At 42.0% G+C, this 26,577-nt stretch overlaps 1 protein-coding gene across 1 annotated transcript; it reads left to right on the top strand.

The window, feature by feature from the left end:
• Positions 1 to 7,078: 7,078 nt before the first annotated feature.
• LOC134079052 (zinc-binding protein A33-like) lies at positions 7,079 to 24,448 on the top strand. The gene is made up of 9 exons (XM_062535221.1): positions 7,079 to 7,474; positions 9,284 to 9,379; positions 11,064 to 11,294; positions 11,728 to 11,750; positions 13,392 to 13,496; positions 14,769 to 14,782; positions 22,698 to 22,760; positions 23,356 to 23,443; positions 24,076 to 24,448. Exons 1-9 carry the CDS (start codon positions 7,079 to 7,081, stop codon positions 24,446 to 24,448), a joined length of 1,389 nt encoding a protein of 462 aa, XP_062391205.1.
• Positions 24,449 to 26,577: the final 2,129 nt, after the last annotated feature.

The raw sequence follows: 26,577 nt of genomic DNA, 5'->3' as shown, positions 1-26,577 counted from the left end.
ACTAATGTTGGATGAGGAGACTGGCTCTCAGTATTCACTCTAATTCATCCCAAAGGTGTTGTATTGGGTTGAGGTCAAGAGGAGTCTGTGCAGGCCAGTCAAGTTCATCAACACCAAACTCTGTCGTCCATGTCTCTCTGGTCCTTGCTTTCTGCACTGGTGCAAAGTCATGTTGGAACAGGAAAGGGCCATCCCCAAACTGTTCCCACAATGTTAGAAGCATGACAATTGTCCAACATCTCTTGGTTGGTCTTTCACTGGAACCAAGGGACCAAGCCCAGCTCAGGAATGGCAATGTAATGTATCTATTTATGGGTTGAGCTTGTTGCGAGTTTTTATTATTACAACCTTTTGTCTCCTACTACTCTCGCCATCCTGATTGGCCCATGTGGAAGTTAATGACTGACTCTGTGCTTCAGCAAATCATTCTCACCGGCTTCACAAGGGTGACACAGGACATGGTGTGAGTGTTTTTGGTAAGAATTAATTTAGAAACTATATGTTGAATTATTTTACATGATAAAGAGGGGTTATGATTGGGGAAGACTAGAGACTGTGTTTTCATATTGTTGAAGTCAAAGCAAAATCGGTTAAGCAGACGGAGGATTTTGACCGGAGGAATACATGGCTTCCAACTTGGAGGATGACCTCTCCTGTTCAGTGTGCTGTGACATCTTCAAGGACCCTGTGGTCCTCTCCTGTAGTCACAGCATCTGTAAAGCCTGTCTGCAGCAGTGCTGGGCAGCCAAAGGGTCAAGAGAATGTCCTCTCTGCAGGAGGAAGTCATCGAAGGAGGTTCCAGCCCCAAATCTGGTCTTGAGGAACTTGTGCGAGACTTTCTTAGAGGGGAAAAGCCAGAGTGCTTCAGCAGGGTCTAAGGAACTCTGCAGTCTGCACAGTGAGAAACTCAAGCTCTTCTGTCTGGACGATAACCAGCCTGTGTGTGTGGTGTGTCGGGACTCAAGAAAACACGCCAACCACAAGTTCCAACCTCTTGATGAAGCAGCATCTGACTTCAAGGTGAGTCAATCTAATTGCTTTACAATGTCTTAAAGATGACATAGAGTGGAAAAACATTTTTCCTTTGACTTGAGTAAGGAGAGTTCAGAGCATGTACATAAAGCTACCATGAACGGGAAACATGACTGTTTCCTCCTTCCTTACGGAAATCTAGGACTTTGAATGACCCCTATTCCCCATTCTGCATGTTATGTTAATTATTCATGTGGGTGCCAGATAACCATGAAGGGTCACTTGATATCAGATATGGGCCCTTTTAATCTCCAACCTAATGATAGGGTTGTACATGGGCTTGTAATATAACATCTGAGAATGTTTTTTGACCGGCAAAGTTGCACATTTCCAATGTTAGCATCAAATAAGGTCAAATACCTTGGGGTGAAGTACGACGAGCAATATCATTTTTGTTCTTTGCTGTAATGTTCTATTCATGACAATTGATTGACTGACATGTCATTATCAATGCTAACTGAGAGAGCAGTTGGCCCAACATTATTATATTTTAACCAAGGACCAAGGGGTAGGTATTCAATTCTGTAATTAAGTGTCAAGATATTTGAGCTCCTGTATCGATACAATTGTGAACAGAATTACTGAACAGAATCAATTTTCTCCCCCATCACTACACAAATTCTGCTAATCGTCATAATAGTTACTTTTCCTTACACACATTTGATGTTGTTCTGATGCATGCACAATGTTTGTTTCAAAGGACACACGCACACACACACACACACACACACACACACACACACACACACAATCATTTGTTTTTGTTTACTTCAGGAAAAACTGAGGATTCGACTAGAGGTCTTAAAAAAGAAGCTGATGGAGTTTGAACAGGCAAAAGGCAAATGTGATGCAAAAGAAAAATGCATTAAGGTGAATAAATCATCTACCTGAGGATCAATTACCAGCCCAACCATTTATCTGCTCTGAATGAACTCAAAGTGATATGTCAGGTGTAACATATGGGGATTAAGGATCATTTTACGTGTGAATTTTTCCATTGACACTTTCACAATATTGCAGATTCAGGTACAACAAACAGAGACAAAAATGAAACAGGAGTTTGAGAAGCTTCACCAGTTTCTACGAAATGAAGAGGCAGCCAGGATAGCTGCACTGAGGGAGGAAGAGGAGCAGAAGAGTCAGATGATGAAGGAGAAGATTGAGAAGATGACCAAAGACATTGTACTTCTTTCTAGCTCAATCAGAGCCATAGAAAAGGAGATAGGAGCTGATGACGTCACATTTCTTCAGGTAAGGTAACATTTCTTAAACTACAAACTACAGTAATGCTCTGGAACCTCTCGGTTCATTTTTGATTGTCAAGAGACATTGCCAGCAGGGAAAATAAGCATGAGTTAGTATATTACATGACATTTTGCTGACACTTTTTTAACCAAAGCGACAACATGGTTAACAGTTCAAGCTTTTTAAACCAATTCTCTTAACAATTTAAACAAATTATTATTATTATTATTATTTTTTTTTAAAAAGGTAGAATACACACTGCATTTTAAATGCAGTTGTTTACTTCATTTCAAAGAAAATACACCTCTGTGTCATTTTTATATGGCCGTCATCAGCCAGTTGGTTACACACAAAAGCGGTGTTGACTGTCCTACTCTTCTGCCTTTGTATAAAGCCTGCACTTGTTATTGGCTCCTGCATGGGATTTCAGTGATTTTGTAAATTGGTTTGAATGGGAGGCAGACCAAATGGATCTGCCTGAGCAAATTCAAAAGGGTCTGGTCATCTGGTCAGGCTGCATTAACTGTTCTATTTATCTCTTTGTTATATTACAGAACTACAAGAGCACAGTAGAAAGGTGAGTAGTCTCTTTTGACTCCAAACTCTATTTTTTTTTCAGAGGTCCTCTGTAAGGGATAATGTATGGAACGCCAGTCATTATATCGGGAAATAGTCTCGACAGGGTAAAACGGACCCCGACGCGCAGGCGAGAAAACCTGGAAACCTGTAGCGGAGGAAACCTGGAAACCTGCACATCTATCTCCCCTGCCTCCTGTCCTCAACCTTTGGGTCCAATCACAAAGCTTATCCAAAAGACGCACCAGATCGTTGGTCTGATTGGTTGAAGGACTATCCAAGCGTACGGAGTCATTTGAACGATCCCCATAGATTGAAAAACTCTACTGTTCTGGTATCAATTAAACATCTCAACAGCCACTAGACTAGGATAGAATAAGCCATGGTAGCTGCAGCCCATGCTTAGGGCACCTCAGGAGTATAATTATGTATTGTATTATTCCTGTATTTTAAATATTATTCAGGTTTTTTTTTTATATCCTTACCTGTTTATTTGATTGATTGTCCTGCTGTTGGAGTTGGGTGATCCTGGCTGACTGGTTGGCTGCTGTACCTGTCCATCTATTCTAGAGCCCAGAGGAAACTGCAGAGTCCAGAGAGCACTGCAGGAGTTCTGATCAATGTGGAGAAATACCTGGACAACCTCAAGTTCAGAGTCTGGGAGAAGATGCGGGAGCACTGTAAGTCCACACACACACACACACACACACACACACACACACACACACACACACACACACACACACACACACTGCTAACATCTGTACCATCTGAGCTTTGCTGTCTGCATTAAAATGAGGAAGATTGTTTAGCCCAGTGACCCAGACAAATCCGTACTCATGAATGCCGTTTCATCTCCCCTCCTCTTCCTCCCTCCATCTGTCTCTCTGTCTCTCAGGTCCTGCTACAGCCCCCCAGATCCCCACCCCCATAGATGAGTCAGAGTATGGTAGGCGTGGGATCAACACTTTTGATATTTATTGGCATTTTACCCAATAGAAGAAAAGCCACCTTTTTTAATGAAAACAGAGTTTACTAATGATTTCCTTTAATTTCATGTTTCCATATCAATATAACTCGATTCAAAATCCGCCATAGCCCTTTTCATCTCGCGTGCGCCCTAGAAGCAGCTTGTGTGCCACAGTTTGGGAGTCCCTGATCTAGGTGATTGATTTTCTACACCAATGGAAAGGGACCTGATGAAACCCATGAATAGTTTTATCAAAGATTAAAAATGGCGGAACAAGACGGTTTGTGGGATTTTGACCCCTCTCCTCAATTAGAAAAAGTTTGTTCCCAGACTGCAACAGCCCCAGGCAACATATTCTCAAATATATCACATATAAAGCCTTACTGAAACGTATTCTTGAAATAAAATACAACCAAGTGACAGTGACACTAAGGCTACACAATATAGTTATCCTTCTTACCTCCTTACAAATGCACCACGTGCTGGAGGCAAAACCCATGTGATGTGCACAACTTAACTAACTATTAGTCCAGTTGCTGTGGCTTTCATATGGCTTCCACTTTGAACATGCATTATTTTTCTGGTAACCAAACGCTGTGACGTCCATTATTCCTTACTGATGTTATTGATATCGGTGTTCCACCATGAGCATTTTTTGTCTTTTCCTTTGATTTTGTACTTTTCCAGTTTGTAATGACCGTATAATGTTGATTATCCACAGAGATGGTGTTGCCTGCGACAGTGGGAGGGGGCAGAGGTGGCCTTCTCAGTGCCAGAGCTCTGTATCACTACCAAGCAGGTGAGTAAACAGAGAGACAAGTCCGTCATGAGTCCTCCTCAGCCAGGATAGGCTGTCTTTATACCATGCATGCACATATGATGAACAACAAGTAAACAGTTTTTCTTCTTTATCGCTTCCCTCAACAGATGGTGATGATGAGATCAGTTTCATCCCAGGTGAGCGCATATCTGAGATCGAGATGATTGATAAAGGATGGTGGAGAGGGGCTGGGCCTGATGGCCGCTATGGACTGTTTCCTTCCAATTATGTGGAATTACTGGGGACTGGTGATGAATCCTCAATTTAAATCATGCTTGGTCTAGGTGTTGTATAAGATAGTAACTCCCAGGATACTGTATGTCACAGCTTACCATGACATTTTACTCAGACTCAACCAATGGTTAACATTTATGGGCTCGTCTCGTGCACTGCCTGCTAACCAAGGAAGAACCGTAAAAATGTATTTGCCTCTCGGCTCAGAAATCTAGTTGGTCTGATGAAAAAACAGCTTTAATTATAGTACTGTGCCAGATATTTTGACAGTAACGGTAACAGTGTTATTAAAATGGGAAGAGTAATCAATTAGATTACTTGTTACTGAAAAAAGTAACTCTGTTAGTAATGCCATTATGCTTAATACTTTAGCTACCCAAGTTTGCTCTGAGGTAGCAAAAATTGAAGTGTGCCATCTAAACGTACGGACTGATATCATGACAGAGAATATACTGTGACAAGAAAATGCTGAAGGATGTGTATGTATTGCATTGACCAGTTATCTTGCTCGGAGTAGCCACATGACTTGTGTGTGGTGCACGGATCACATGCTATGTCAGAGAAGTGTCCATATATTGTTGTATTTCTGCATGTATAAGGAGTTTTGGAAAAGAGCATTGAACTCATGTGATGTGTAATGTACTGTATAAATGTATGTATAAGATAGGGCCTTGCCCTAGAGAACTTTGAGTAGTGTTACTGGGATGTGCTGTTACTAATAGTGACCTGCTCCCGGTATCGTGAATAAACATGCAGTGCTGTCTTACACCTGAGTGTGCCTGGAGATTTTTGACCACAGTATCCTCTCAAAGGCAGAGGACCCAAGTGTGTAGAGCAAAAGGTTTGCATTTCTTCTAAACTGCAAGAGTTTATCAGGTGCCATTCAGAATCCCCACGTTATCCCCAAACATCTGATTTGTTGCTACCCTGCAAACACGTCCAGTTGGGTCCACATGGGCCTCTCTTGGGCTAGGTGGGCTTGGGGTGGGCAATGGCATGGGCTCAGAGTGGACTTTGCTGTTGGGCCACATTAAACATGGCCAATAGGCAGACTAAACTAAACATGCAATAGCATGGGCAATAGATGGGCCGCACTAAGCATGGCCAATAGATGGGCCACACTAAGCATGGGCAATATGTGGGCCACACTAAGCATGGGCAATAGATGGGCCACACTAAGCATGGGCAATAGATGGGCCACACATGGGCAATAGATGGGCCACAATAAGCATGGGCAATAGGTGGGCCGCACTAAGCATGGGCAATAGGTGGGCCACACATGGGCAATAGATGGGCCACACTAAGCATGGGCAATAGATGGGCCACACTAAGCATGGCCAATAGGTGGGCCACACTAAGCATGGGCAATAGATGGGCCACACTAAGCATGGGCAATAGAGGGGCCACACATGGGCAATAGATGGGCCACACTAAGCATGGGCAATAGATGGGCCACACTAAGCATGGGCAATAGGTGGGCCACACTAAGCATGGGCAATAGAGGGGCCACACTAAGCATGGGCAATAGAGGGGCCACACTAAGCATGGGCAATAGATGGGCTCCAGCTGGGCTCCACTTAATATTCACTGCACGGTGGTCATAATAATGTAATCGTTTGTATAAATGTAATAATGTGTATAAATGTTGATGCAAAATTCTAAATTATCAACAGACCAAGTTGAAAACCCCAGAAAATACAGGATAGTGGACCTGGTCACAACTTCAGAGACTACAAATCAGGCCTGTGCAACATTCAGCAGTTTAGAATTAAAGGCCTCCATTCAATTCATGAATTGAATTGAATTGAATTGAATAATGGAAATCCTGGAAAAGTCATGACATTTTAAAATCCAACTTTCCTAGCCGCACCTTGCTATGTGCTTATGGGTTAAGCTTGTTGTGAGTTTTATGTTTGCAACCTTTGTCTCTCTCCTGTCATCCCTGATTGGCCCATTGGCCCAATGAGGAAGTGAATGGCCGACTTTGTGCTCCTGTAAATCATTCTGACCTGCTTCAGACGGGTGACAAAGGACATGGTGTGAGTGTTTCTGGTAAGAATGACTTTAGGGACTATATTTTATATCAAAAAGAGGGGTTGATAATGAGCTGTAATTGGGGAAAACTAGAAACTGTGTTTTCATCTTCTTAAAGTCAAAGCAAAATTTGTTAACCAGACGGAAGATTTTGACTGGAGGAAAACATGGCTTCGAACATGGAGGATGACCTCACCTGTTCTGTGTGCTGTGACATCTTCAAGGACCCTGTGGTCCTCTCCTGCAGCCACAGTTGGTGTAAAGTCTGTCTGCAGCAGTGCTGGGCAACCAAAGGGTCCAGAGAATGTCCTCTCTGCAGGAGGAAGTCATCAAAGGAGGTTCCAGCCCCAAATCTGGTCTTGAGGAACTTGTGTGAGACTTTCCTAGAGGGGAGAAGCCAGAGTGCTTCAGCAGGGTCTGAGGTACTCTGCAGTCTGCACAGTGAGAAACTCAGGCTCTTCTGTCTGGACGATAACCAGCCTGTGTGTGTGGTGTGCCGGGACTCAAGAAAACACGACAACCACAAGTTCCAACCTCTTGATGAAGCAGCATCTGACTTCAAAGTGAGTCATACTTATTGCTTTACAATGTCTTAAAGATGATGGAAAGCCATTTTCCCTTTGGCTTGAATAATGTCCATTTTATTTTACATAGCCTCATTCTACTGCCCTAGTTCTATTCTTACTGTGCTGTAAGAAGTCAAAATTCCTTGTTTGTTTACGCAAACCTGGCCAATAAAGCTGATGCTATTCTGAGAGTTCAGTGCATGTCCATAAAGGTACCAAGAACGAGAAACATGCCTGTTTCCTCCCTCATTATGGACATCTCGGACTTTGAAATGACCGGTATTCCCCATTCCGTATGTTGTTTTATCACTTTGAGTTGAGGAAGTTGCTGGAGCTTTGCTAGCCCAAAGCAGTCGACCAAGCCCACAAGTGCACATGAATGGGGGTGACAAACAGGAAACAAAGAACAGGCCACCCAGTTAACACTAGAAGCGCCAAGCGCCGGTCATTTGACCGCTGACGCGTATTCCTAGAAGCGCCGTGTGGGTTTGACCTAGATATACCTAGAACTGCCGGGCTGCGGTCATTTGACCGCAGCGATTACAAAAAAAAAAAAATCTTTTCACTCGATTAAATTCCAGGACCCTACGTTCACGACTTTTCCTAAATACGCGTGTTTTGTCACCCAGAATTTGTACATGATCAAAAGCACACCGGTACAAGCTAGTTTAGAGCTATTTTGCGCTCACTTATGTGACAACACTATGTTGTCTCGCGTTCGGCCATTTTTGTCCAGGCTGCTATTCTCTTTTCTCACAGCAGATGTCGCAAGGATTTCCTGTCAGTCGGGCATGAGAATAATATTTTACCATAAAACATATCGTTTATATATGTGCAATATGTATTATATATGTGCTTTATTTTAATAACTATTTTTCATTTACATGGCATAGTCTATGGAGGCGATTTACAGTGTTAAAATGCGAGTTTGTTTTGAAAACGTTGCGACAGGCCTACATGTGTAAAACATATTTTCGTCGTAGCCTATTTATGTACGTAGGGCGCGTATGCCTACGTACATTCATAGTTGTATATCTTATCTTCTATTTGTAGGCTATCTTTTAAAGCTCAGACTATATCTATGCTAATGTATAAGTATTTTCTTACATATTTTGCTGGACAGACTGATGAGTGAGGGGTCACTTGATATCCGCTAATGGGCCGTTTTATTCTTTAACCTAATAATAGGGTTGTGCATGGGCTTATAATATAACATCTGAGAATGTTATATTCCTTAAACATTATTATTTTAACCAAGGACCAAACGAAACACAGCAGAGACATACTGTAGCTCACCCCTACCTTCAGTAGAGGAATTGAGTGCAGGCTGTCCCCACCTTGATTCCAGCTTTTGGAGCCTCATGGAATTAATTAGTGGTTGTGAGGAGATGACTACTTAAAGTGACATAAAAAGGTTATGGGCTTCAAATCGTGTTCAATCCCTGACTGCACATTTAACATATAAAGCAAAATACTAGGGATGGGAATTGGCAAAAGTATGATTCAATACTATGGCGTTATTTGGGCCACTATACAATACTATTGTGATTCTTAACATATTATATGATATAACAAGTATTTTGCAAATCGATTCTGTGATATATTGCTCTTCACATCTCCCATATTATTTGAAGGAATTGCAAAAATACTGCTAATTATCATAATACAGTGAATTTTCCTTATACACATGTTATGTTGTTCTGATGCATGCACAATGTATGTTTCAAAGGACAGACACCCACACACACACACACACACACACACACACACATATAGTATAGAATCATTTATTTTTGTTTACGTCAGGAAAAACTGCGGACTGGACTGGAGGTCTTCCAAAAGAGGCTAATGGAGTTTGAACAGGCAAAACGCAGATGTGATGCGAAAGAAAAATGCATTAAGGTGAGAATGAACATTTATATCAACATTCTTATTGTTGCTGTTGTGATGGCGAGTTTGCTTAATCGTCCCCTTAGAATGACCTCATTCTGTGACACCTTAAGATGTTGATGTGAGCTGTTTGTTGTAGCTGCATGCATTTTTGGATATTGATACTGAAGTGGTTTGTTCTGCTTATCAGTATAACTTTGTGGAATTCTAAAACTTTGAAGCTCAATATCTCAGAACTTCTCAGAATGTAGATGAAACCTAAACCTAATTCTAAGGGGACGTGACGGTAATGTGTCTGCAAAGGGAAAGGATCTGCTTGTGCAAGACGTGTGAATATACAGTATGTGGATGAACACTGTAATAAGGAATATTTCATCAATCACTGCCGTACGTACACACAAGGGACCCAATCGCATAGCTGGCTCAACGTGGCACAGGTGTGATGCCAATCGTGCTCATAGCTTGCACCCAATCCAGTGCTGTTTAGCCACGTGCTGCAATATGCTCATAGCTTGCACCCAATCCAGTGCTGTTTAGCCACGTGCTGCAATATGCTCATAGCTTGCACCCAATCCAGTGATGTTTAGCCACGTGCTGCAATGTATTCATAGCTTGCACCCAATCCAGTGATGTTTAGCCACGTGCTGCAATATGCTCATAGCTTGCACCCAATCCAGTGATGTTTAGCCACGTGCTGAAATGTGTTCATAGCTTGCACCCAATCCAGTGATGTTTAGCCACGTGCTGCAATGTGTTCTATTAAACATGCATTGAGTAGTTCCTTAAAATAGCCTACGGAACAAAGAGCGTGCCGTAGGCTATCTGTTTAATACGGAAGAAGACTAACTACTCATGCAATGTATTCATAGCTTGCACCCAATCCAGTGCTGTTTAGCCACGTGCTGCAATATGCTCATAGCTTGCACCCAATCCAGTGCTGTTTAGCCACGTGCTGCAATGTGTTCTATTAAACAGAAACACAGCGTATCAAAAATAATCATGCCTGGGAGCACTGAGAGACACTCAGGGCTTGTTTCTCTGTGTCTCTGCACTAATTACAGTTAGCCTTTCCCTGATTAAAGTCCAGGGCTCAAAGCAATAAAAATGTCTCTGCCTGAAGTTATCAGACATTTATGAGGACGCCATATACAGTATACTGTAGTCTCATTGCCTATTTCCAAATCTTTTAAACATAGCGGCTGATCATGAGTGCAGGCATGGTGCCTGAACACTTTAAGCTCTGAAAGTCAGATGTAAATCTTAAACATAGCGGCTGATCATGAGTGCAGGCATGGTGCCTGAACACTTTAAGCTCTGAAAGTCAGATGTAAATCTTAAACATAGCGGCTGATCACGAGTGCAGGCATGCATGGTGCCTGAACACTTTAAGCTTTGAAAGTCAGATGTAAATCACATAGCGGCTGATCACGAGTGCAGGCATGCATGGTGCCTGAACACTTTAAGCTGTGAAAGTCAGATGTAAATCTTAAACATAGCGGCTGATCACGAGTGCAGGCATGGTGCCTGATCACTTTAAGCTCTGAAAGTCAGATGTAAATCTTAGGTGTCTTTGTTAGGTCTTTGATGCTGCGATCGTTCAGGTCCAGGTGTAACATACAGAGATTAAGAATTATGATTATATGTGTGAATAGACATTGAATAGACAAATGCGATTGACATTTTTACAATATTGCAGATTCAGGTACAACAAACGGAGACAAAAATGAAACAGGAGTTTGAGAAGCTTCACCAGTTTCTACGAGATGAAGAGGCAGCCATGATAGCTGCACTGAGGGGGGAAGAGGTGGAGAAGAGTCGGATGATTAAGGAGAAGATAGAGAAGATGAGCAGAGAGATTGCATTTCTATCTAACTCAATCAGAGCCACAGAAAAGGAAATAGGGGCTGATGACATCACATTTCTTCAGGTAAGGTAACATTTCCTTCAAACTAAATTTCTGGAACCTCTCAGTTCATTTTTGATTGCCAAGGTACATTGCCAGCAGTAAAAATAAACTTGAGTTAGTACATTATAATCCTTTTGTAAAGCAACCACATCTTGTCAATGAAAATGTTAAATGCAGTTATTTACTTCATTTCAAAGAAAATACATGTCTGTGTCCTTTTTTATATGGACGCCATCAGCCCATTGGTTACACCCAAAAGCGGTGCCGACTGTCCTACTCTTTTTGTCTATGTATAAAGCCTGCACTTGTCATTGGCTACTGGGATTTCAGTGATTTTGTAAATTGGTTTGAATGGGAGGAAGACCAAATGGATCTGCCTGAGCAAATTCAAAAGTGTTTAGTCATCTGGCCAGGCTGCATTAACTGTTCTATTTATCTCTTTGTTATATTCCAGAACTACAAGAACACAGTGGAAAGGTGAGTGATCTGCCTCCTGTTTTTCTCTCTCTTTTGACCCCAAGCCCACAGCAGCAGAATCCTCTGAGACCCTTCACATATCCTGCACTCCCATTATGAGCTGTTGCCATCAATATAGACCCCTATAATGTGAGTCAACAGCTAGAGCCTACTGTAGGTTGGGTGATCTCATCAATATAGACCCCTATAATGTGAGTCAACAGCTAGAGCCTACTGTAGGTTGGGTGATCTCATCAATATAGACCCCTATAATGTGAGTCAACAGCTAGAGCCTACTGTAGGTTGGGTGATCTCATCAATATAGACCCCTATAATGTGAGTCAACAGCTAGAGCCTACTGTAGGTTGGGTGATCTCATCAATATAGACCCCTATAATGTGGGTCAACAGCTAGAGCCTACTGTAGGTTGGGTGATCTCATCAATATAGACCCCTATAATGTGAGTCAACAGCTAGAGCCTACTGTAGGTTGGGTGATCTCATCAATATAGACCCCTATAATGTGAGTCAACAGCTAGAGCCTACTGTAGGTTGGGTGATCTCATCAATATAGACCCCTATAATGTGAGTCAACAGCTAGAGCCTACTGTAGGTTGGGTGATCTCATCAATATAGACCCCTATAATGTGAGTCAACAGCTAGAGCCTACTGTAGGTTGGGTGATCTCATCAATATAGACCCCTATAATGTGGGTCAACAGCTAGAGCCTACTGTAGGTTGGGTGATCTCATCAATATAGACCCCTATAATGTGAGTCAACAGCTAGAGCCTACTGTAGGTTGGGTGATCTCATCAATATAGATGAGTCAACAGCTAGAGCCTACTGTAGGTTGGGTGATCTCATCAATATAGACCCCTATAATGTGAGTCAACAGCTAGAGCCTACTGTAGGTTGGGTGATCTCACAACATAGGGTCAGAAAAATGCCGCAGCTAATGTGAGTAGACGACATTATCAAGTGGCCTGAGAATCACTGGCCCGTCGTATACTGTACAGTGCAGCTATCCGGTTGACAAACCCAGTGTGTATACATTTTAGTCGATTCACTCACACTTGGGATAGAAAGCTTTATATGCACGCATTTTCCTGTTACGTTACTGTTACTGTCCAGTTTATAATTCACACGAGAATCAGTCTTTACTGACACAATGGTTATGAAGAAATGTATATATGACTGATTTGTGGTGAAACTATGTACAGTACTAACCTAATTTGTCCAATACCGACCGCAGTGTTGTTGATGAATGTGATTCATAGCTAACAATCACTGCTAGCTCCCATGTAGAATTGTTACCAACCTTGCCAACTAGCTAACTGTGAACCTTCAGGCCAGGTAGTGGGAAATACATTCATGTTTCCAGAGGCAGAATTAAGTTGTGACACATAGAGTTCAAATATACATTTTATGAAGACGGATTAATTGTTGTTTCTCACAATATTTGCCACTAACACAGCTATCCTTCATAGCCAGCATGGTACTAGGTCTAGTACTGCGTAATTAGGTCTGTCTAGGTTTAATTACACTGTTGTTGAAGTTGGGACTGTCTGGCTAACTGGTTGGCTACCTGATTGATTGTCCTGCTGTTGGAGTTGGGTGATCCTGGCTGACTGGTTGGCTGCTGTACCTGTCCATCTATTCTAGAGCCCAGAGGAAACTGCAGAGTCCAGAGAGCACTGCAGGAGTTCTGATCAATGTGGAGAAATACCTGGACAACCTCAAGTTCAGAGTCTGGGAGAAGATGCGGGAGCACTGTAAGTCCACACACACACACACACACACACACACACACACACAGCCAACATCTGCACCATCCAGGGCTCAACATTTTACCTTTTAAAAGTGGTTAAAATTGGTTGTCAGCTTGGCGACCAGGCATGAGGTTTTTGTTGTAAAAGCCAACCAAATCAGGTTGCCACTTGTAACAATTTGATAGCCAAGGGCAACCGGGCATCCATTAATGTCTAGCCCTGGTACCATCTGAGCTTTGCTGTCTGCATTAAAATGAGGAAGATTGTTTAGCCCAGTGACTACATCTCACAGACCCAGACAAATCTGTACTCATGAATGCTGTTTCATCTCCCCTCCTCTTCCTCCCTCCATCTGTCTCTCTGTCTCTCAGGTCCTGCTACAGCCCCCCAGATCCCCACCCCCATAGATGAGTCAGAGTATGGTAGGCGTGGGATCAACACTTTTGATATTTATTGGCATTTTACTCAGTCAAAGAAATAGAACTACCGGTACATGAATAGCTCTTTTCCAAAATGCTATACCCTCCATTTTAATGCATTTTCATCATTTGTTTTTACATTTTGCTATCCAAGTCATTTTAGTGGAACTGTGTGTGGGTTATTGTAATTTGAATTATTGCTACTCAACTGCATTTTTATTGATATCACCTGAAATGCACAATTAAATAACATGATTTTCAAAAATGTATTTATAGCATTTTGGAAAAAGAGCTTTTCACATGTGAATGAATAGACCAGCTTTTAAATAGCTAAGTATAACACACAGTGGGCAGTGCACACACACACACACACACACACACACACACACACACACACACACACACATACACACACACACATTCACACACACACACACACAAAGATATTCTTGAGTCTACCTGCGCAAGTCCACAAAGTAAGGCCATTAAATAAGGCAAACCTGTCTTAATTGCCTAGTTACATTATTGCCTACCCATTGCCCTGGTTCTCTCTCTTCGCCCTAAGCAATGTGCCACTGTCCAATTCCTGTTATCACCAGTCGAGCTACAGCACAAAACCAAACCACCTACCGATCTTTCAAGCTACCAGTCCCTATTATCTGCTTCTCATCCAACGTCACTGCTTCAAAGGCGGCTTGATAACGATAAGATCTGCAATGCTACTGATACCCGGAAACTATTAGCACCTCTAATAGACCCCCCGCATCTACCAGTCTCATTGCTGATATCGTTGCTTCATTCGTCACTGACAAAGAGGTCAGAGGTCAGTCCTCTGATCCGCACAAGCGCAGCCGTGTCTCCTTCGGTTTATGAGGCATCATTCCCTTCTTTCACCTCTCACACAGAGAATGAAGTGTCTCAACTCCTAACATGTGGCCATCTTACTACACGCCCACTGGACCCAATTCCAGTCAATCTCCTCCAAGCCTTATCTCCAACCATCATGCCAGGAATCACACGTGTGATTAGTGTATCACTGCCCTCAGGGACATTCCCAACTGCTTCCAGTTACAGCACTGCTCAATAAGCCTTCCCGTACTCCCTTCAACACCTCCCATTCCTTTCCACGGCCATTGAAAAGATGGCTTCCAAACAAGTTGTCCATTTTGTTCCAACTTAACCAAAGTCATCCATTCATGTTTGCAGACACTTGTACTATTGTCGCGCATCAATTGTTGTTTATATTTTCCAATTCAGCTTTGTTAGCATAGATAAATTGACATTATGAGAAGCAGCTGCCATTGAAACTGCCTTTCTTTCTCAACAGCGAGTTTATATACACCTCAAGCACATTTCCACTTTTATAAATAAACCTCAGAGCAAAAGTGAAATTTCATTAAGTCAATGTTTTGTTAAGGCCAGTTCAAACCGAAGATTCGCGACGGTCTGAGACGATTGCGGAGAGCAGTTGGGGCGGTGTGAATCAAAAGTTGCAAGCAGTTGCAAGCAGTTTCAAGCCGTCGCTAAACATTCAACATGTCAAATCTTAGTTGCAGAGTTTTAGAACACTTTTGCGCGGAGCTATTGTGACGTTGTCTTTATCAATTCGCCAGACAGTTTAAATGGCATCCATTATTCTTTACTAATTAATGTCCGTTTCTCCACCAGAGGCAGACATTTTGTCCTTTTTCCGTTTGTAATGACCATGTCATGTTGATTCACCACAGACTATGTGCTGCCCACTGGAGGGGATAGAGGCGGGTTCCTCAGTGCCAGAGCTCTCTATGACTTCCAAGCAGGTGAGTATACGGAGCGACAGGCCCATCCTGATTGCTCCTCACCCAGGATAGGCTGTCTTTATAACATGCATATCGAGGGCTGAGAAGCAAAGGGGCGTAAGTGACATTTCACCAATTTTACAGGAGAGCCAAAACAAATCTAACAGCTTCTATGTTCACAGTTAAAGACATTTGTTTTTTGTTCAATAACTGTATATTTATAAATATTTTACTTCTATAATTTTGTCAGTTAGAAAGAGCTTATCAAGAGCTTTCAGGTGATATACTGGATATAATTTTGATATGATGATCAATATGATGAACAACAAGTAAACAGTTTTTCTCTTTTTTCGCTTCCCTCAACAGATGGTGATGATGAGATCAGTTTTAACCCAGATGACATCATATCTGAGATAGAGATGATTGACGGAGGATGGTGGAGAGGCACTGGCCCTGATGGCCAGTTCGGACTGTTTCCTTCCAATTATGTGGAATTACTGGGGGCCGGGGGGGTCGGGGGGGCCGGGGGGGATGGGGGGGTCGGGGGGGCTGGGGGGTCCAGCGTGGACACTGAGGACACTCCTCCACCAGAGGAACCTTCTAAGAAAAGTTCTAAAAAAAAAGGAAAATTACCGTTATATAAATATTTTCAGCGTTTGTAATTTTCTGTAATTTTGTCTTTGGTTGTGGAAAATGCCCTGCCTTCTCTTACCTGTTTCAAACATGTGGGTGTATTTTCACCAGATCCCCTCTCTTACACACCATGACATGCTGCTGTGCTCACCAGATCCCCTCTTTTACACCTCGTGCTCACCAGATCCCCTCTCTTACACACCATGACATGCTGCTGTGCTCCACACATTCAGTGCACATACGTATGTGAAGAGAGTAGCATTAGTCTGCTGGTCTTAGACATCAATTTGCAACTAGCAACACGTTTAATTCTGATTCATTATCTGCTCTGGTTCTGATTCATTATATGCTCTGGTTCTTGTAGTTGTTTCAAAACTATCCCACATATCTGCAATATACAGCTACACATACTACATATGCTGACAGAGCTGATAGAGACTCCCCATACCAATGTTCAATCTTAAAAGATTGAGTTTAGTATGGTGATAGCCAGACTAGGCAGAGAATATACTACTGCAGGAAAATGCTGAAGGATGTAACTTATATTTGTGTGACCAATTATCTTACAGTACTTGGAGTAGCAACATGACTTGTGTGTGGTGCACAGATCACATGCTATGTCCAAGAAGTATTCGGAGTTTCGGAATAGAACATTGGACTCATGTGATTTGTATCACCACGATGTAACTAACATGATGGGGCCATGCCCTAGAGAACTTTGAATAGTGTTACTGGAACGTGCTGTAGCTACTAGAGACCTGCTCCTGGTATCATGAATAAACCTGCAGTGTTTTCTCACACCTGAGTGTGCCAGGAGATTTTTTTGAAATGCACGTTTTATTTTTAAAACTAATGTTTTGATTAAAGTTGTAATGGTAAAATCTATTTTGAACATGTGTGTTTAAATCCACTCATCTAATAGTACCTTCATGCTACATTACATATTCGAACATTCTGACTTCAGATAGAGATTGGGGGCAGCCGTGGCCTACTGGTTAGGGCTTCAGGCTTATAACTGGAGGGTTGCCGGTGTCGGTTCGATTCCCGACCAGTCCACGGCTAAAGTGCCCTTGAGCAAGGCACCTAACCCCTCACTGCTACTCGAGCGCCGCTGGTTGGGCAGGTAGCTCACTGCTCTGGGTTAGTGTGTGATTCACTTCACTGTGTGCTGTGTGTGTTCACTAATTTGGTTAAATTGGGTTAAATGCAGAGAAACAAATTTCCCATACGGGATCAAAAAACTGACTCGAATGCAAAGTCGGGTCGGATTTTTTGCTCAGAGACTCGACTTGTCCCCCGAAGTATCCGACTTGACGTCGCTATCATATTCTCCAACCACGGTGGCCTCCCTTGCTACCAGGAAAGGTCAAATTTATCACTAAATTAACACTACAGATAGGAACACTCGCTAGAGACATTTTCCCTCTTGCTCATCCATAGTATTTGATTTGATTTTTTTCTGGATTACATGTCCAAAAGACAAATCCAAAGGATGACATGCAAAAGTAAAATACTTATTTCCAGCATGGTCCTTGGTGTTAAGACACAACAAAGCAGACAAATAGACAAGACATACAGACAAGGCGAAAGCACATAGCCTGACGAGCCAGACCCACATCAAGTTGTAGGGTCTGGACACTCACCGTAGACAGGGCGCAATCGGAGGGGTGGGATAAACAGTTGTCTTTCAAATTCCCTAAAAGGCTAAAAGCACAGTTCACCAATTAGGCTACAAGGGAGAAAGGACATCCCATAAAACAAAACAAAATAAAAGACATATGCTGTAAAAACATAAACTATCCAAAGTATCATCAAATATGTACCTTATTCCATAAAAGCTGTTTGACCTGCCTTTTAAAAATCCTTTGCAAAGATAGGAGCTTTGTAGCAGTAGGCACATTTTTCCATGCTATGATACTAGTGTAAAGGAATGATTAAAAATTGCATTATTAGCTCTAGGAACTATGCAGGAGCGTTTTAAAGTCGTGTCCTCCAAGCTTAAATAGCGGCCAAGAAGGCAGTATAAGTACAGAGACACAGTACACTATATGAACTGCAATGACAAAGCACCAGAAGTGAAAAGAGAAGTGATCTCATTTGTCAAATTGATTGGGGCTGGCCAATCAGATTTCTCCCAAACTCAAGCCCCACCCTCTCCTCTCCCTACTTTCTGAATGAGTAAGTTACCTGAGAGACGGTGGGTGCCTGCAGGTTATTTTCTCTGCAAAGGTGTGATACAGGTTTTAGTTTGGTTAGAAGTCATTTCAGTGTTGGAAGTAGATACTTTCCTTCAGGTACACACTACACACAATGGTAATTTAATCTAAATTCTTTTTTTTCTGCCTTGTTAAAGTTAAAGTAAAAATTAACCATTTTCACAGAAGAAAATGGCTTCTAAACTTGAAGAGGAGCTTTCCTGTCTTTTATGCTGTGACCTCTTCAAGGATCCCGTCATTTTGACCTGCTCTCACAGTGTGTGTAAAGCCTGTCTGCAGCAGTTCTGGGAGAGCAAAGGACACAGAGAATGTCCCTACTGCAGGAGGAAGTGCTCTAAACAAAACTATCAACCTAACCTGGCGTTAAGGAACCTGTGTGAGGTTTTCTTACAGGAGAGAAGCCAGAGAGCTTCAGTACGGTCTGAGGTGCTCTGCAGTCTGCACAGTGAGAAACTCAAGCTCTTCTTTCTGGAGGATAACCAGCCTGTGTGTGTGGTGTGTCACCAACCCCAAGTTCCAACCTGTAGATGAAGCAGCATCAGACTTGAAGGTCAGTAACATTTTTGATTCTTTGTAATGATTTGTATCAAAGAGAAGAGCAGGTGCACAAAAACACCTACAGCGTCAAAGTGCAAAGTCCTCCTCCTGGAGTAATTGTAATGTTCATCTTTAACCACTAGGTGGAGTCTTTACTTTGTTGCATAGTTACACAATAGATGTGCTGATGGTCATGAAACAAAACCTCTCTCTCTCTCTCTCTCTCTCTTACACACACACACACACACACACACACACACACACACACACACACACACACATACTCTCTCTCTCTCTCTCTCTGTTTACCTCAGGAGCTGCTGAGGATTAAACTAGCGTCCTTACAGAAGAAGCTGAAGGTCTTTGAAGAAGCAAAACTCTCCTGTGATGAAACAGCTAAACATGTGAAGGTGAGGTCCTCCTGAATGTGTGTAGCAGCATGAGAGTGTTGTTGACCATCACTGACTGTGTTGAACTTTAGTGGACTGCAGTGATATGAATGGAGTAACAGTATGCAGGAACAGGAGGCCTGATAACAGCAGATTAAACTGTAGAGCAGAGGAAAATTAGAACGTCATCAAACACTGAACTTCTTATTTTCTATAACATTCATTATATTTGATTTATTTGGGTCAAACGTACAAATGTCCCCACTCGACCGTCACAGATTTGGCTGAAAAAAAATCAAGGTTGTTCACACACTTCTTAATAGGTGTAGTCCCAAATATTAGCTCTCTACTCCCAACAGTTTTGTCACAAAAACATGTTTTAGCAACTACGGTGAAGTGTCCCTTTAAATTCTTTCACACAAACTGGGGGGGGGGGGGGGGGGTGTCATCGACTATATGTTGGTATCCACACATACATAATGTAAGTACAATGCTATTACATCCTAGTACACGGATCCTAATACACGGGCAGCCGTGGTGTACTGGTTAGCGCATCGGGCTTGTAACCGGAGGGTTGCTGGTTCGATCCTCGACCAGTCCACCATGGCAGAAGTGCCCTTGAGCAAGGCACCTAACCCCTCACTGCTGGTTGGGCAGGCAGCTCACTGCTCTGGCTTGTATGATTCACCTCACCGTATGTTCACTGTGTCCTGTGTGTTCACTAATTCGGTTAAATTGGGTTAATTGCAGAGAACTGAATTTCCCTCACGGGATCAAAAAAGTATATATTCTATTCTATTATATGTTGTTACACAGGTTGTTCCACTGTACCTAATTAGGTAGGTACACTGTAACAGGGACACATTAAAATAAAGTGTTACCAAAAATCTTTCTATAGTCCCACAAGGAGTTAGGGTGCTCTGAATATGAGATCCAAATTTATTTTTCAAACTTGTGAGGTCTGCTGTTCAGTCCTTGATGGGATTTATTTTCTCTTCATTGCTTTTTCTGAGAGTGTTTCTACTTAGCTTAATAAGAAAAAAAAAAAACAAGAGCCTATGTTGAGTAAAAATGTGATCATCCAGACTACTTACGGTGAATTTACTACATACTATACTATTTATGCACCAGCCTGCAAAATTTGAGCCGCCTACATATTTTAGTCCTTGAGCAATTGTGAACTTTGACAAAAAAAGAGGCAGAACAAATTTGACACCCCCCTCCTCCCGTAAAACTGGCTGTTACTTGAAAAGTATTGATCTCAGCACAAAAACATTTTACAGAGTGTCTAATAACATAGGTACACATGGTATTTATTTCAGATTTTTTTGAGACGCAAGTGCGTGCACTCTGGTTGAACTGACGTGGAATGACCCAACATTGAACTCAGCTGTGATGTTCTGCGCTGCATTGGACTCGGTTTACATGACCATACACATGGATTGGCTTTAAAAAAAAAAAAAGATCCGGAGAGGAGGGGCATATTTGATTGGCTGTGCAAGTTAAATATCAATTTCCTTTCATTAAAGACAGACTGCACCTTGATGGTGGTGTATTATGTGTGTTATTCCAGACTCAAGCCCAGCACACGGAGAAGCAGATCAAGGAGGAGTTTAAGAAGCTTCACCAGTTTCTACGAGATGAAGAGGCATCCAGGATAGCTGCACTGAGGGAGGAAGAGGAGCAGAAGAGTCAGATGATGAAGAGGAAGATTGAGAAGATGAGCAAAGGAATCTCATCTCTTTCAGACACTATCAGAGCCATAGAGGAGGAGATGGCTGTCAGGAACCTGCCTGGACTTTGGCTATCCCGGTGGCCATTCTGTGTACTACCTTGTGTTTGCGTCTTGTTTCCCTGGTGCCATGTGTTCATGTTAACTTGTCATGTGCCTTGTTCTTGCTGCTTGTGTATTTCCTGGTTTTGTTGTGTGATTCAGTTCTTCATTGGTTTCCTGTCCTGTCTTCCTGTTCCCACCCCTTGCCATATTTGGACTTCCTGCCCTCCTGTGTGATGGTTGTCACCTGTACCCTGTTAAGTTCTTGTTGCTCATTGCCTAGCTCGTCTTGTATTTAAGTTTTGTGTCTGCTTTTGTTCTCTGTCAGATCGTCGTCTTTACTGTGTGTAGCTGTGCCTGTTTTCCGTGTATTGTGAGATTAAAACTTTGTTAATTGTCCTTTCTGGCGTCCTGCATTTGGGTCCTCCATTCCAAACCCTGACAATGGCAGCTGGTGACATCACATTCCTGCAGGTAAGAACAAATCTAACTTGATAAATGTTCTTTCATATATTCATGCATGATTACTGATCATAGCTAAGTGTTCCTTTGGGTAATTACTTGGCATTGGTGCTCATGTATGAATCTACAGTATGGACTATGGACCTACAGTAATCTATTTGTTTCTCTACAGACCTACAAGAGCACATGGGAAAGGTGAGTGATCTGCCTCCTGTCTCTCTCTTGTCTGTAGCCGCTTTCAGACAGACGTGTATTTCCGCAATGTTCACAGAGTTTTTATGGCAGGGTTTTTTTTGTTGTTGTGCTGTCTGTTTCCGTAATGTTGTCGCCACAGCTGCTACTGTATGTGAATGCAATCGCGTAAAAAATCTGCACTTGTCAGTGATGATCAAGGGAAGTGTTAAGTGTATTTAAACAGTTCCATCTCTCTAACACGCTGCAGGTAATGCAGCAAGGCTATAGCCTCCTCAATACTCCCGGTGTTAAAATGACACTCTTCCGCTGTCAGGCATGCACAGCTGACAGTGCGGCCGCATTTATTAGGCGTCATTATCTGCTCAGCGAACTAAAGCCCAATTGACGGAAATTCTACATTAGATGTGAACAGGTGGCCATATGCATTTCGCATATATGCTTCATGTCTGAATGTCCGCTAACGTCAGAAATGCGGTAAGCAATTATCGCAGAATGTGCAGAAAACCTGTCTGAAAACGGCTTGTGGTTCTGAACCCAAACCCACAGCAGCACTGACTCCTGAATGTTATTCCAGAGCCCAGTGCACACTGCAGGATCCAGAGAGAGTTTCAGGAGCTCTGATCAATGTGGAGAAACACCTGGACAACCTGAAAGTCAAAGTCTGGAGGAAAATGATTGGTCAGTAACACCTTAATTCTATCCTGATTCTATTCTAGTATTTCTGGTTTAGATTTCATTGCAGTGTGGAATTCTGAGTGTTCTGCACATGCTCATGTGTGTCTTCTTTAATCTGCAGCTCCTGTGACTCTGGATCCCAACACTGCACACCCAGATCTCATCCTGTCTGAGGATCTGACTAGTGCGAGATACATTAGAAATAATCCACTCTTCTGAAACTTTAAAAGGGAAAATAAGTATATTTTACAACCTTATGACAAGAGAAGGCCCATCATCATTTGTGGGGTTGAGAAAGATATGGGAGAACGATATAGGGAAAATATTTGATGACAAAGCATGGTTAAATATTTGTAATAACATTAATTTCCCTTTCACTAGCAATAAAATCAAAGAAGCAAATTTCAAATTTTTCTACAAAACCTATTTAACCCCTTCAAAAATGCACAAAATATCAAAAGATATCACAGCTGTGTGTCAAAGATGTAATAAGGCCGAAGGGACGTTCATACACATGTTTTGGGATTGTAGCCTGTTAAAAAACTTTTGGGGCTCAATACATTCATTTATTGAAGTAGTCTTGGGTAGACAGTTCGAACCTACCAGGAGTCTATATCTACTTAATGATACAAAGGCTTTAGTCCTAGATCAGCCAAAAAGAAGAATATTCATTTTGACTACTTATTTTGCAAAGAAATGTATACTTTTATTTTGGAAGAATGCATTACCCCCATCTTTTAAGACTTTTGTGGACCAAATATCTTCTTTTTTGCCTTTAGAGAAAATGACATTAGAGAAATATAACAAAGGCTATCTGTTTGATGAGTTCTGGTGCCCTATAATTTCTGGTTTGATAAATATGAACAGGTAGATTCTAAGCCTTGACATGATTCACATTATAAAGGAAAAAAAAAAAAGATAATAATAATAACAATACTACTTCTACTAATAATAAATCTTATGTTGGTTATTAAATATATGCACACTTTGAGATTGAAAGCAATGCCCTCCATACACATTTCCTTTACTTTTTTTGTTTTCTTTATAACGTAGCCCTATCTTTTATCTTCTCTGTGTGTGTGTGTGTGTGTGTGTGTGTGTGTGTGTGTGTGTGCGTGTGCGTGTGCGTGTGCGTGTGCGTGTGCGTGTGCGTGTGCGTGTGCGTGTGCGTGTGCGTGTGCGTGTGCGTGCGCGTGCGCGTGCGCGTGCGCGTGCGTGCGTGTGTGTGTGTGTGTGTGCGCGTGTATATATAGACATATGAATGTATTTTCTGTTCTACGTAATCTCTTCTTTTACTTTTATTTATTTATTTTTAATTTTTTGGTTATAGTATTTCTAAGTTGTTAATTGGATTATCCCTGTGTGTGGGTGGGGGTGGGGGGGATGGGGGGGCATGGGGAAATAATCAAAAAGGACTTGTAAAGTATATGAAAGACAAAGAAAATGTATTTGCATTGAATGTCCTTTGAAATAAAAAGATTTAACAAAAAAAAAAAAAGAAATAATCCACTGAGGTTTGACAAACATTACAGTGTCCTGGGCTCGGAGGGCTTCAACTCGGGGACTCACTGCTGGGATGTGGAGGTTGGAGAGAACACACGGTGGAATGTGGGTGTGATGACGGAGTCTCTCCAGAGGATTGGAGACTTATCTTCCATGAGTGGACGCTGGTGTGTGGGGTATAATGGTGCTGCATATGGAGCATGTGCACCTCCTCATGCTGACACTCTCCTCACAGTGCAGCAGAAACTCCAGAGGATCAGAGTGCAGCTGGACTGGGACAGAGGAGAGCTGTCATTCTCTGACCCTGATAATAACACACACATACACACTCTCACACACACTTTCACTGAGAGTGTTTCCGTACTTTAATACTGCCTGTAGCCTCTCTCCTCTGAGGATCCTACCAGTGAGTCCTCAGTAAGATCAGAGTAGCACTGATGGAGCTGAAGGTGTCTCTGACTGCACTCTCATTAGGCCAGTAGGTGTGCTGAATATAACACACTTAAACAAGGAGATGAATTGATTCATTAACACACCAAGTATACTAATGATGATCGAGTATACTAATTATGACCGAGTATACTAGTGATGACAGAGTACACTAATGATAGAGTATACTAATGATGACAGAGTACACTAATGATGATCGAGTATACTAATGATGGCCGAGTATACTAATGATGGCTGAGTATACATATGATGAATGTGGGTCAGATTTGAACCCTGAATGTGGTAGATGCATTTGCTCCTCCCCCCAGACTGTCACTTCAGAACAGAGTAATGCTCTGCCCTGATTGGATGCTGAGGTTAAAAGAGGGCGGGGCAGAGCAAGATCGGAGCTGTAGTTTGGCTCACGTAACTTTATCTTTAATGTACATGTGAAGTAATTAAAGTGATTAATTACTGAAAGTGAGAGAATGCATTCTATTTAAGCCACTAATTTCAAAATGTGTTCCAACAGACAAAGATTGTGTCTGGTGACCTGGTGTGATATTGACACTAACAATAAAATGTCTACAGGGCAGACTGATACCTTTTTTTTAAGGGATAATCCGGAGTGAAATGCACTTTAGATCAATTTTTCGGACTATTGGGGGTACCAAAATCATGTTATTCGGATGTATTTTGAGAAAGTTCGAGCTCACCGTTTTAAGCCAAAACTCGTTAGCCTGGAAGTGACCGGGGCGTGTCCTTTCGCCACTACAAAACACTATTTTTATACCTCTTCTACTGTTCCAAACAACACTACACTTACGTGGTAGTGAGTAGAGGGTCCCTAAAGGCAAACCGAAGTATCCCCACGTCTTTATGTGGTCGGATAGAGAGTCCAGAATGAATTTAATCGAGTCAGTACCTTTCCGGAAATGTCGCTGCTGCAGCTAGCAACGTTTTAACAACACTTTACTAACATTTCCGGAAAGGTACGGACTCGATTAAATTCATTCTGGACTCTCTATCCGGTTTGGCTTGAGGAACCCTCTACTCACTACCATGTAAGTGTAGTGTTGTTTGGAACAGTAGAAGAGGTATAAAAATAGTGTTTTGTAGCGGCGAAAGGACACGCCCCGGTCACTTCCAGGCTAACGAGTTTTGGCTAAAAACGGTGAGCTCGAACTTTCTCAAAATACATCCGAATTACATGATTTTGGTGTCAACTCAACGTATGTAGGCTACCCCCAATAGTCCGAAAAATTTATCTAAAGTGCATTTCACTCCGGATTATCCCTTTAACAATGCAGTTTGATGACAATTTACAGATGACTATTAGCTAACAAGCCACAACCAGCAGCTGAATTCCAGCACAGAATAATCAGCCAGAGGAAACATTCATGAAGACACGGTGCCACCTAGTGGCATCACCAAGAACTGCAGAAGTTTTGAGAGACATATATTGAAAAACAACTGTAATTAATGTCTTAATGAGCTACTGTATATTGTCATAATGGAGCTACGGGATCATTCATCCTTATAGTGTACATGTTTTTGTCCCTGTGCCTAGATATTTATTTGTTGAACATGTGCTTTTGCCAAAGTCATCTTGTAAACTGTGCAGTTATTCATCATTATGAAATGACTTTAGAGTCACCGCTCCTGTGGGCTATTGCTCTCTCATGTGTTGTGTAACTCGCTGTATTTCATTATGCAATTGCCACCTTATTCATCTGGAGACCAACATGTCTGCAATTCCTAATGATGAGCTTGTCTATAGTCCACATTAGAGACATAACAGTCCCCAGAAGAGTCTGTTCACTTTGGAAAGAGTCTCCTTCTCCAAGACCATGTGGTGTACTACAGAATACAACTTGTGATTTTTGTAACTCAAACGTGTATGCTATCATTCTGTAACATTAATATTTACATTGGAGATGTCATGTGAGGAACAAAACTGTGTTTAAATTTGTTCACAGAACTTTCATACAATGCATTTATTATAGACAGACACAGTCAGTTACACCCACACCCTGGTCTGTACTGGAATGACTAGCAGCAAAAAATAG

The sequence above is a fragment of the Sardina pilchardus genome, chromosome 4 (genome assembly GCF_963854185.1).
Source record: "Sardina pilchardus chromosome 4, fSarPil1.1, whole genome shotgun sequence".
In the NCBI taxonomy this organism is placed as follows: domain Eukaryota; kingdom Metazoa; phylum Chordata; class Actinopteri; order Clupeiformes; family Clupeidae; genus Sardina; species Sardina pilchardus.
This window is presented reverse-complemented; position numbering and strand designations above follow the sequence as displayed.

Coding starts and splice junctions, on each gene's coding strand:
- LOC134079052 (XM_062535221.1), top strand. CDS start 7,079: ATGGCTTCGAACATGGAGGATGACCTCACCTGTTCTGTGTGCTGTGAC. Junction 7,475..9,283: donor AAGCAGCATCTGACTTCAAA/GTGAGTCATACT, acceptor TGTTTACGTCAG/GAAAAACTGCGGACTGGACT. Junction 23,444..24,075: donor GGTTTGATAAATATGAACAG/GTAGATTCTAAG, acceptor AAAAAAAAAAAG/AAATAATCCACTGAGGTTTG.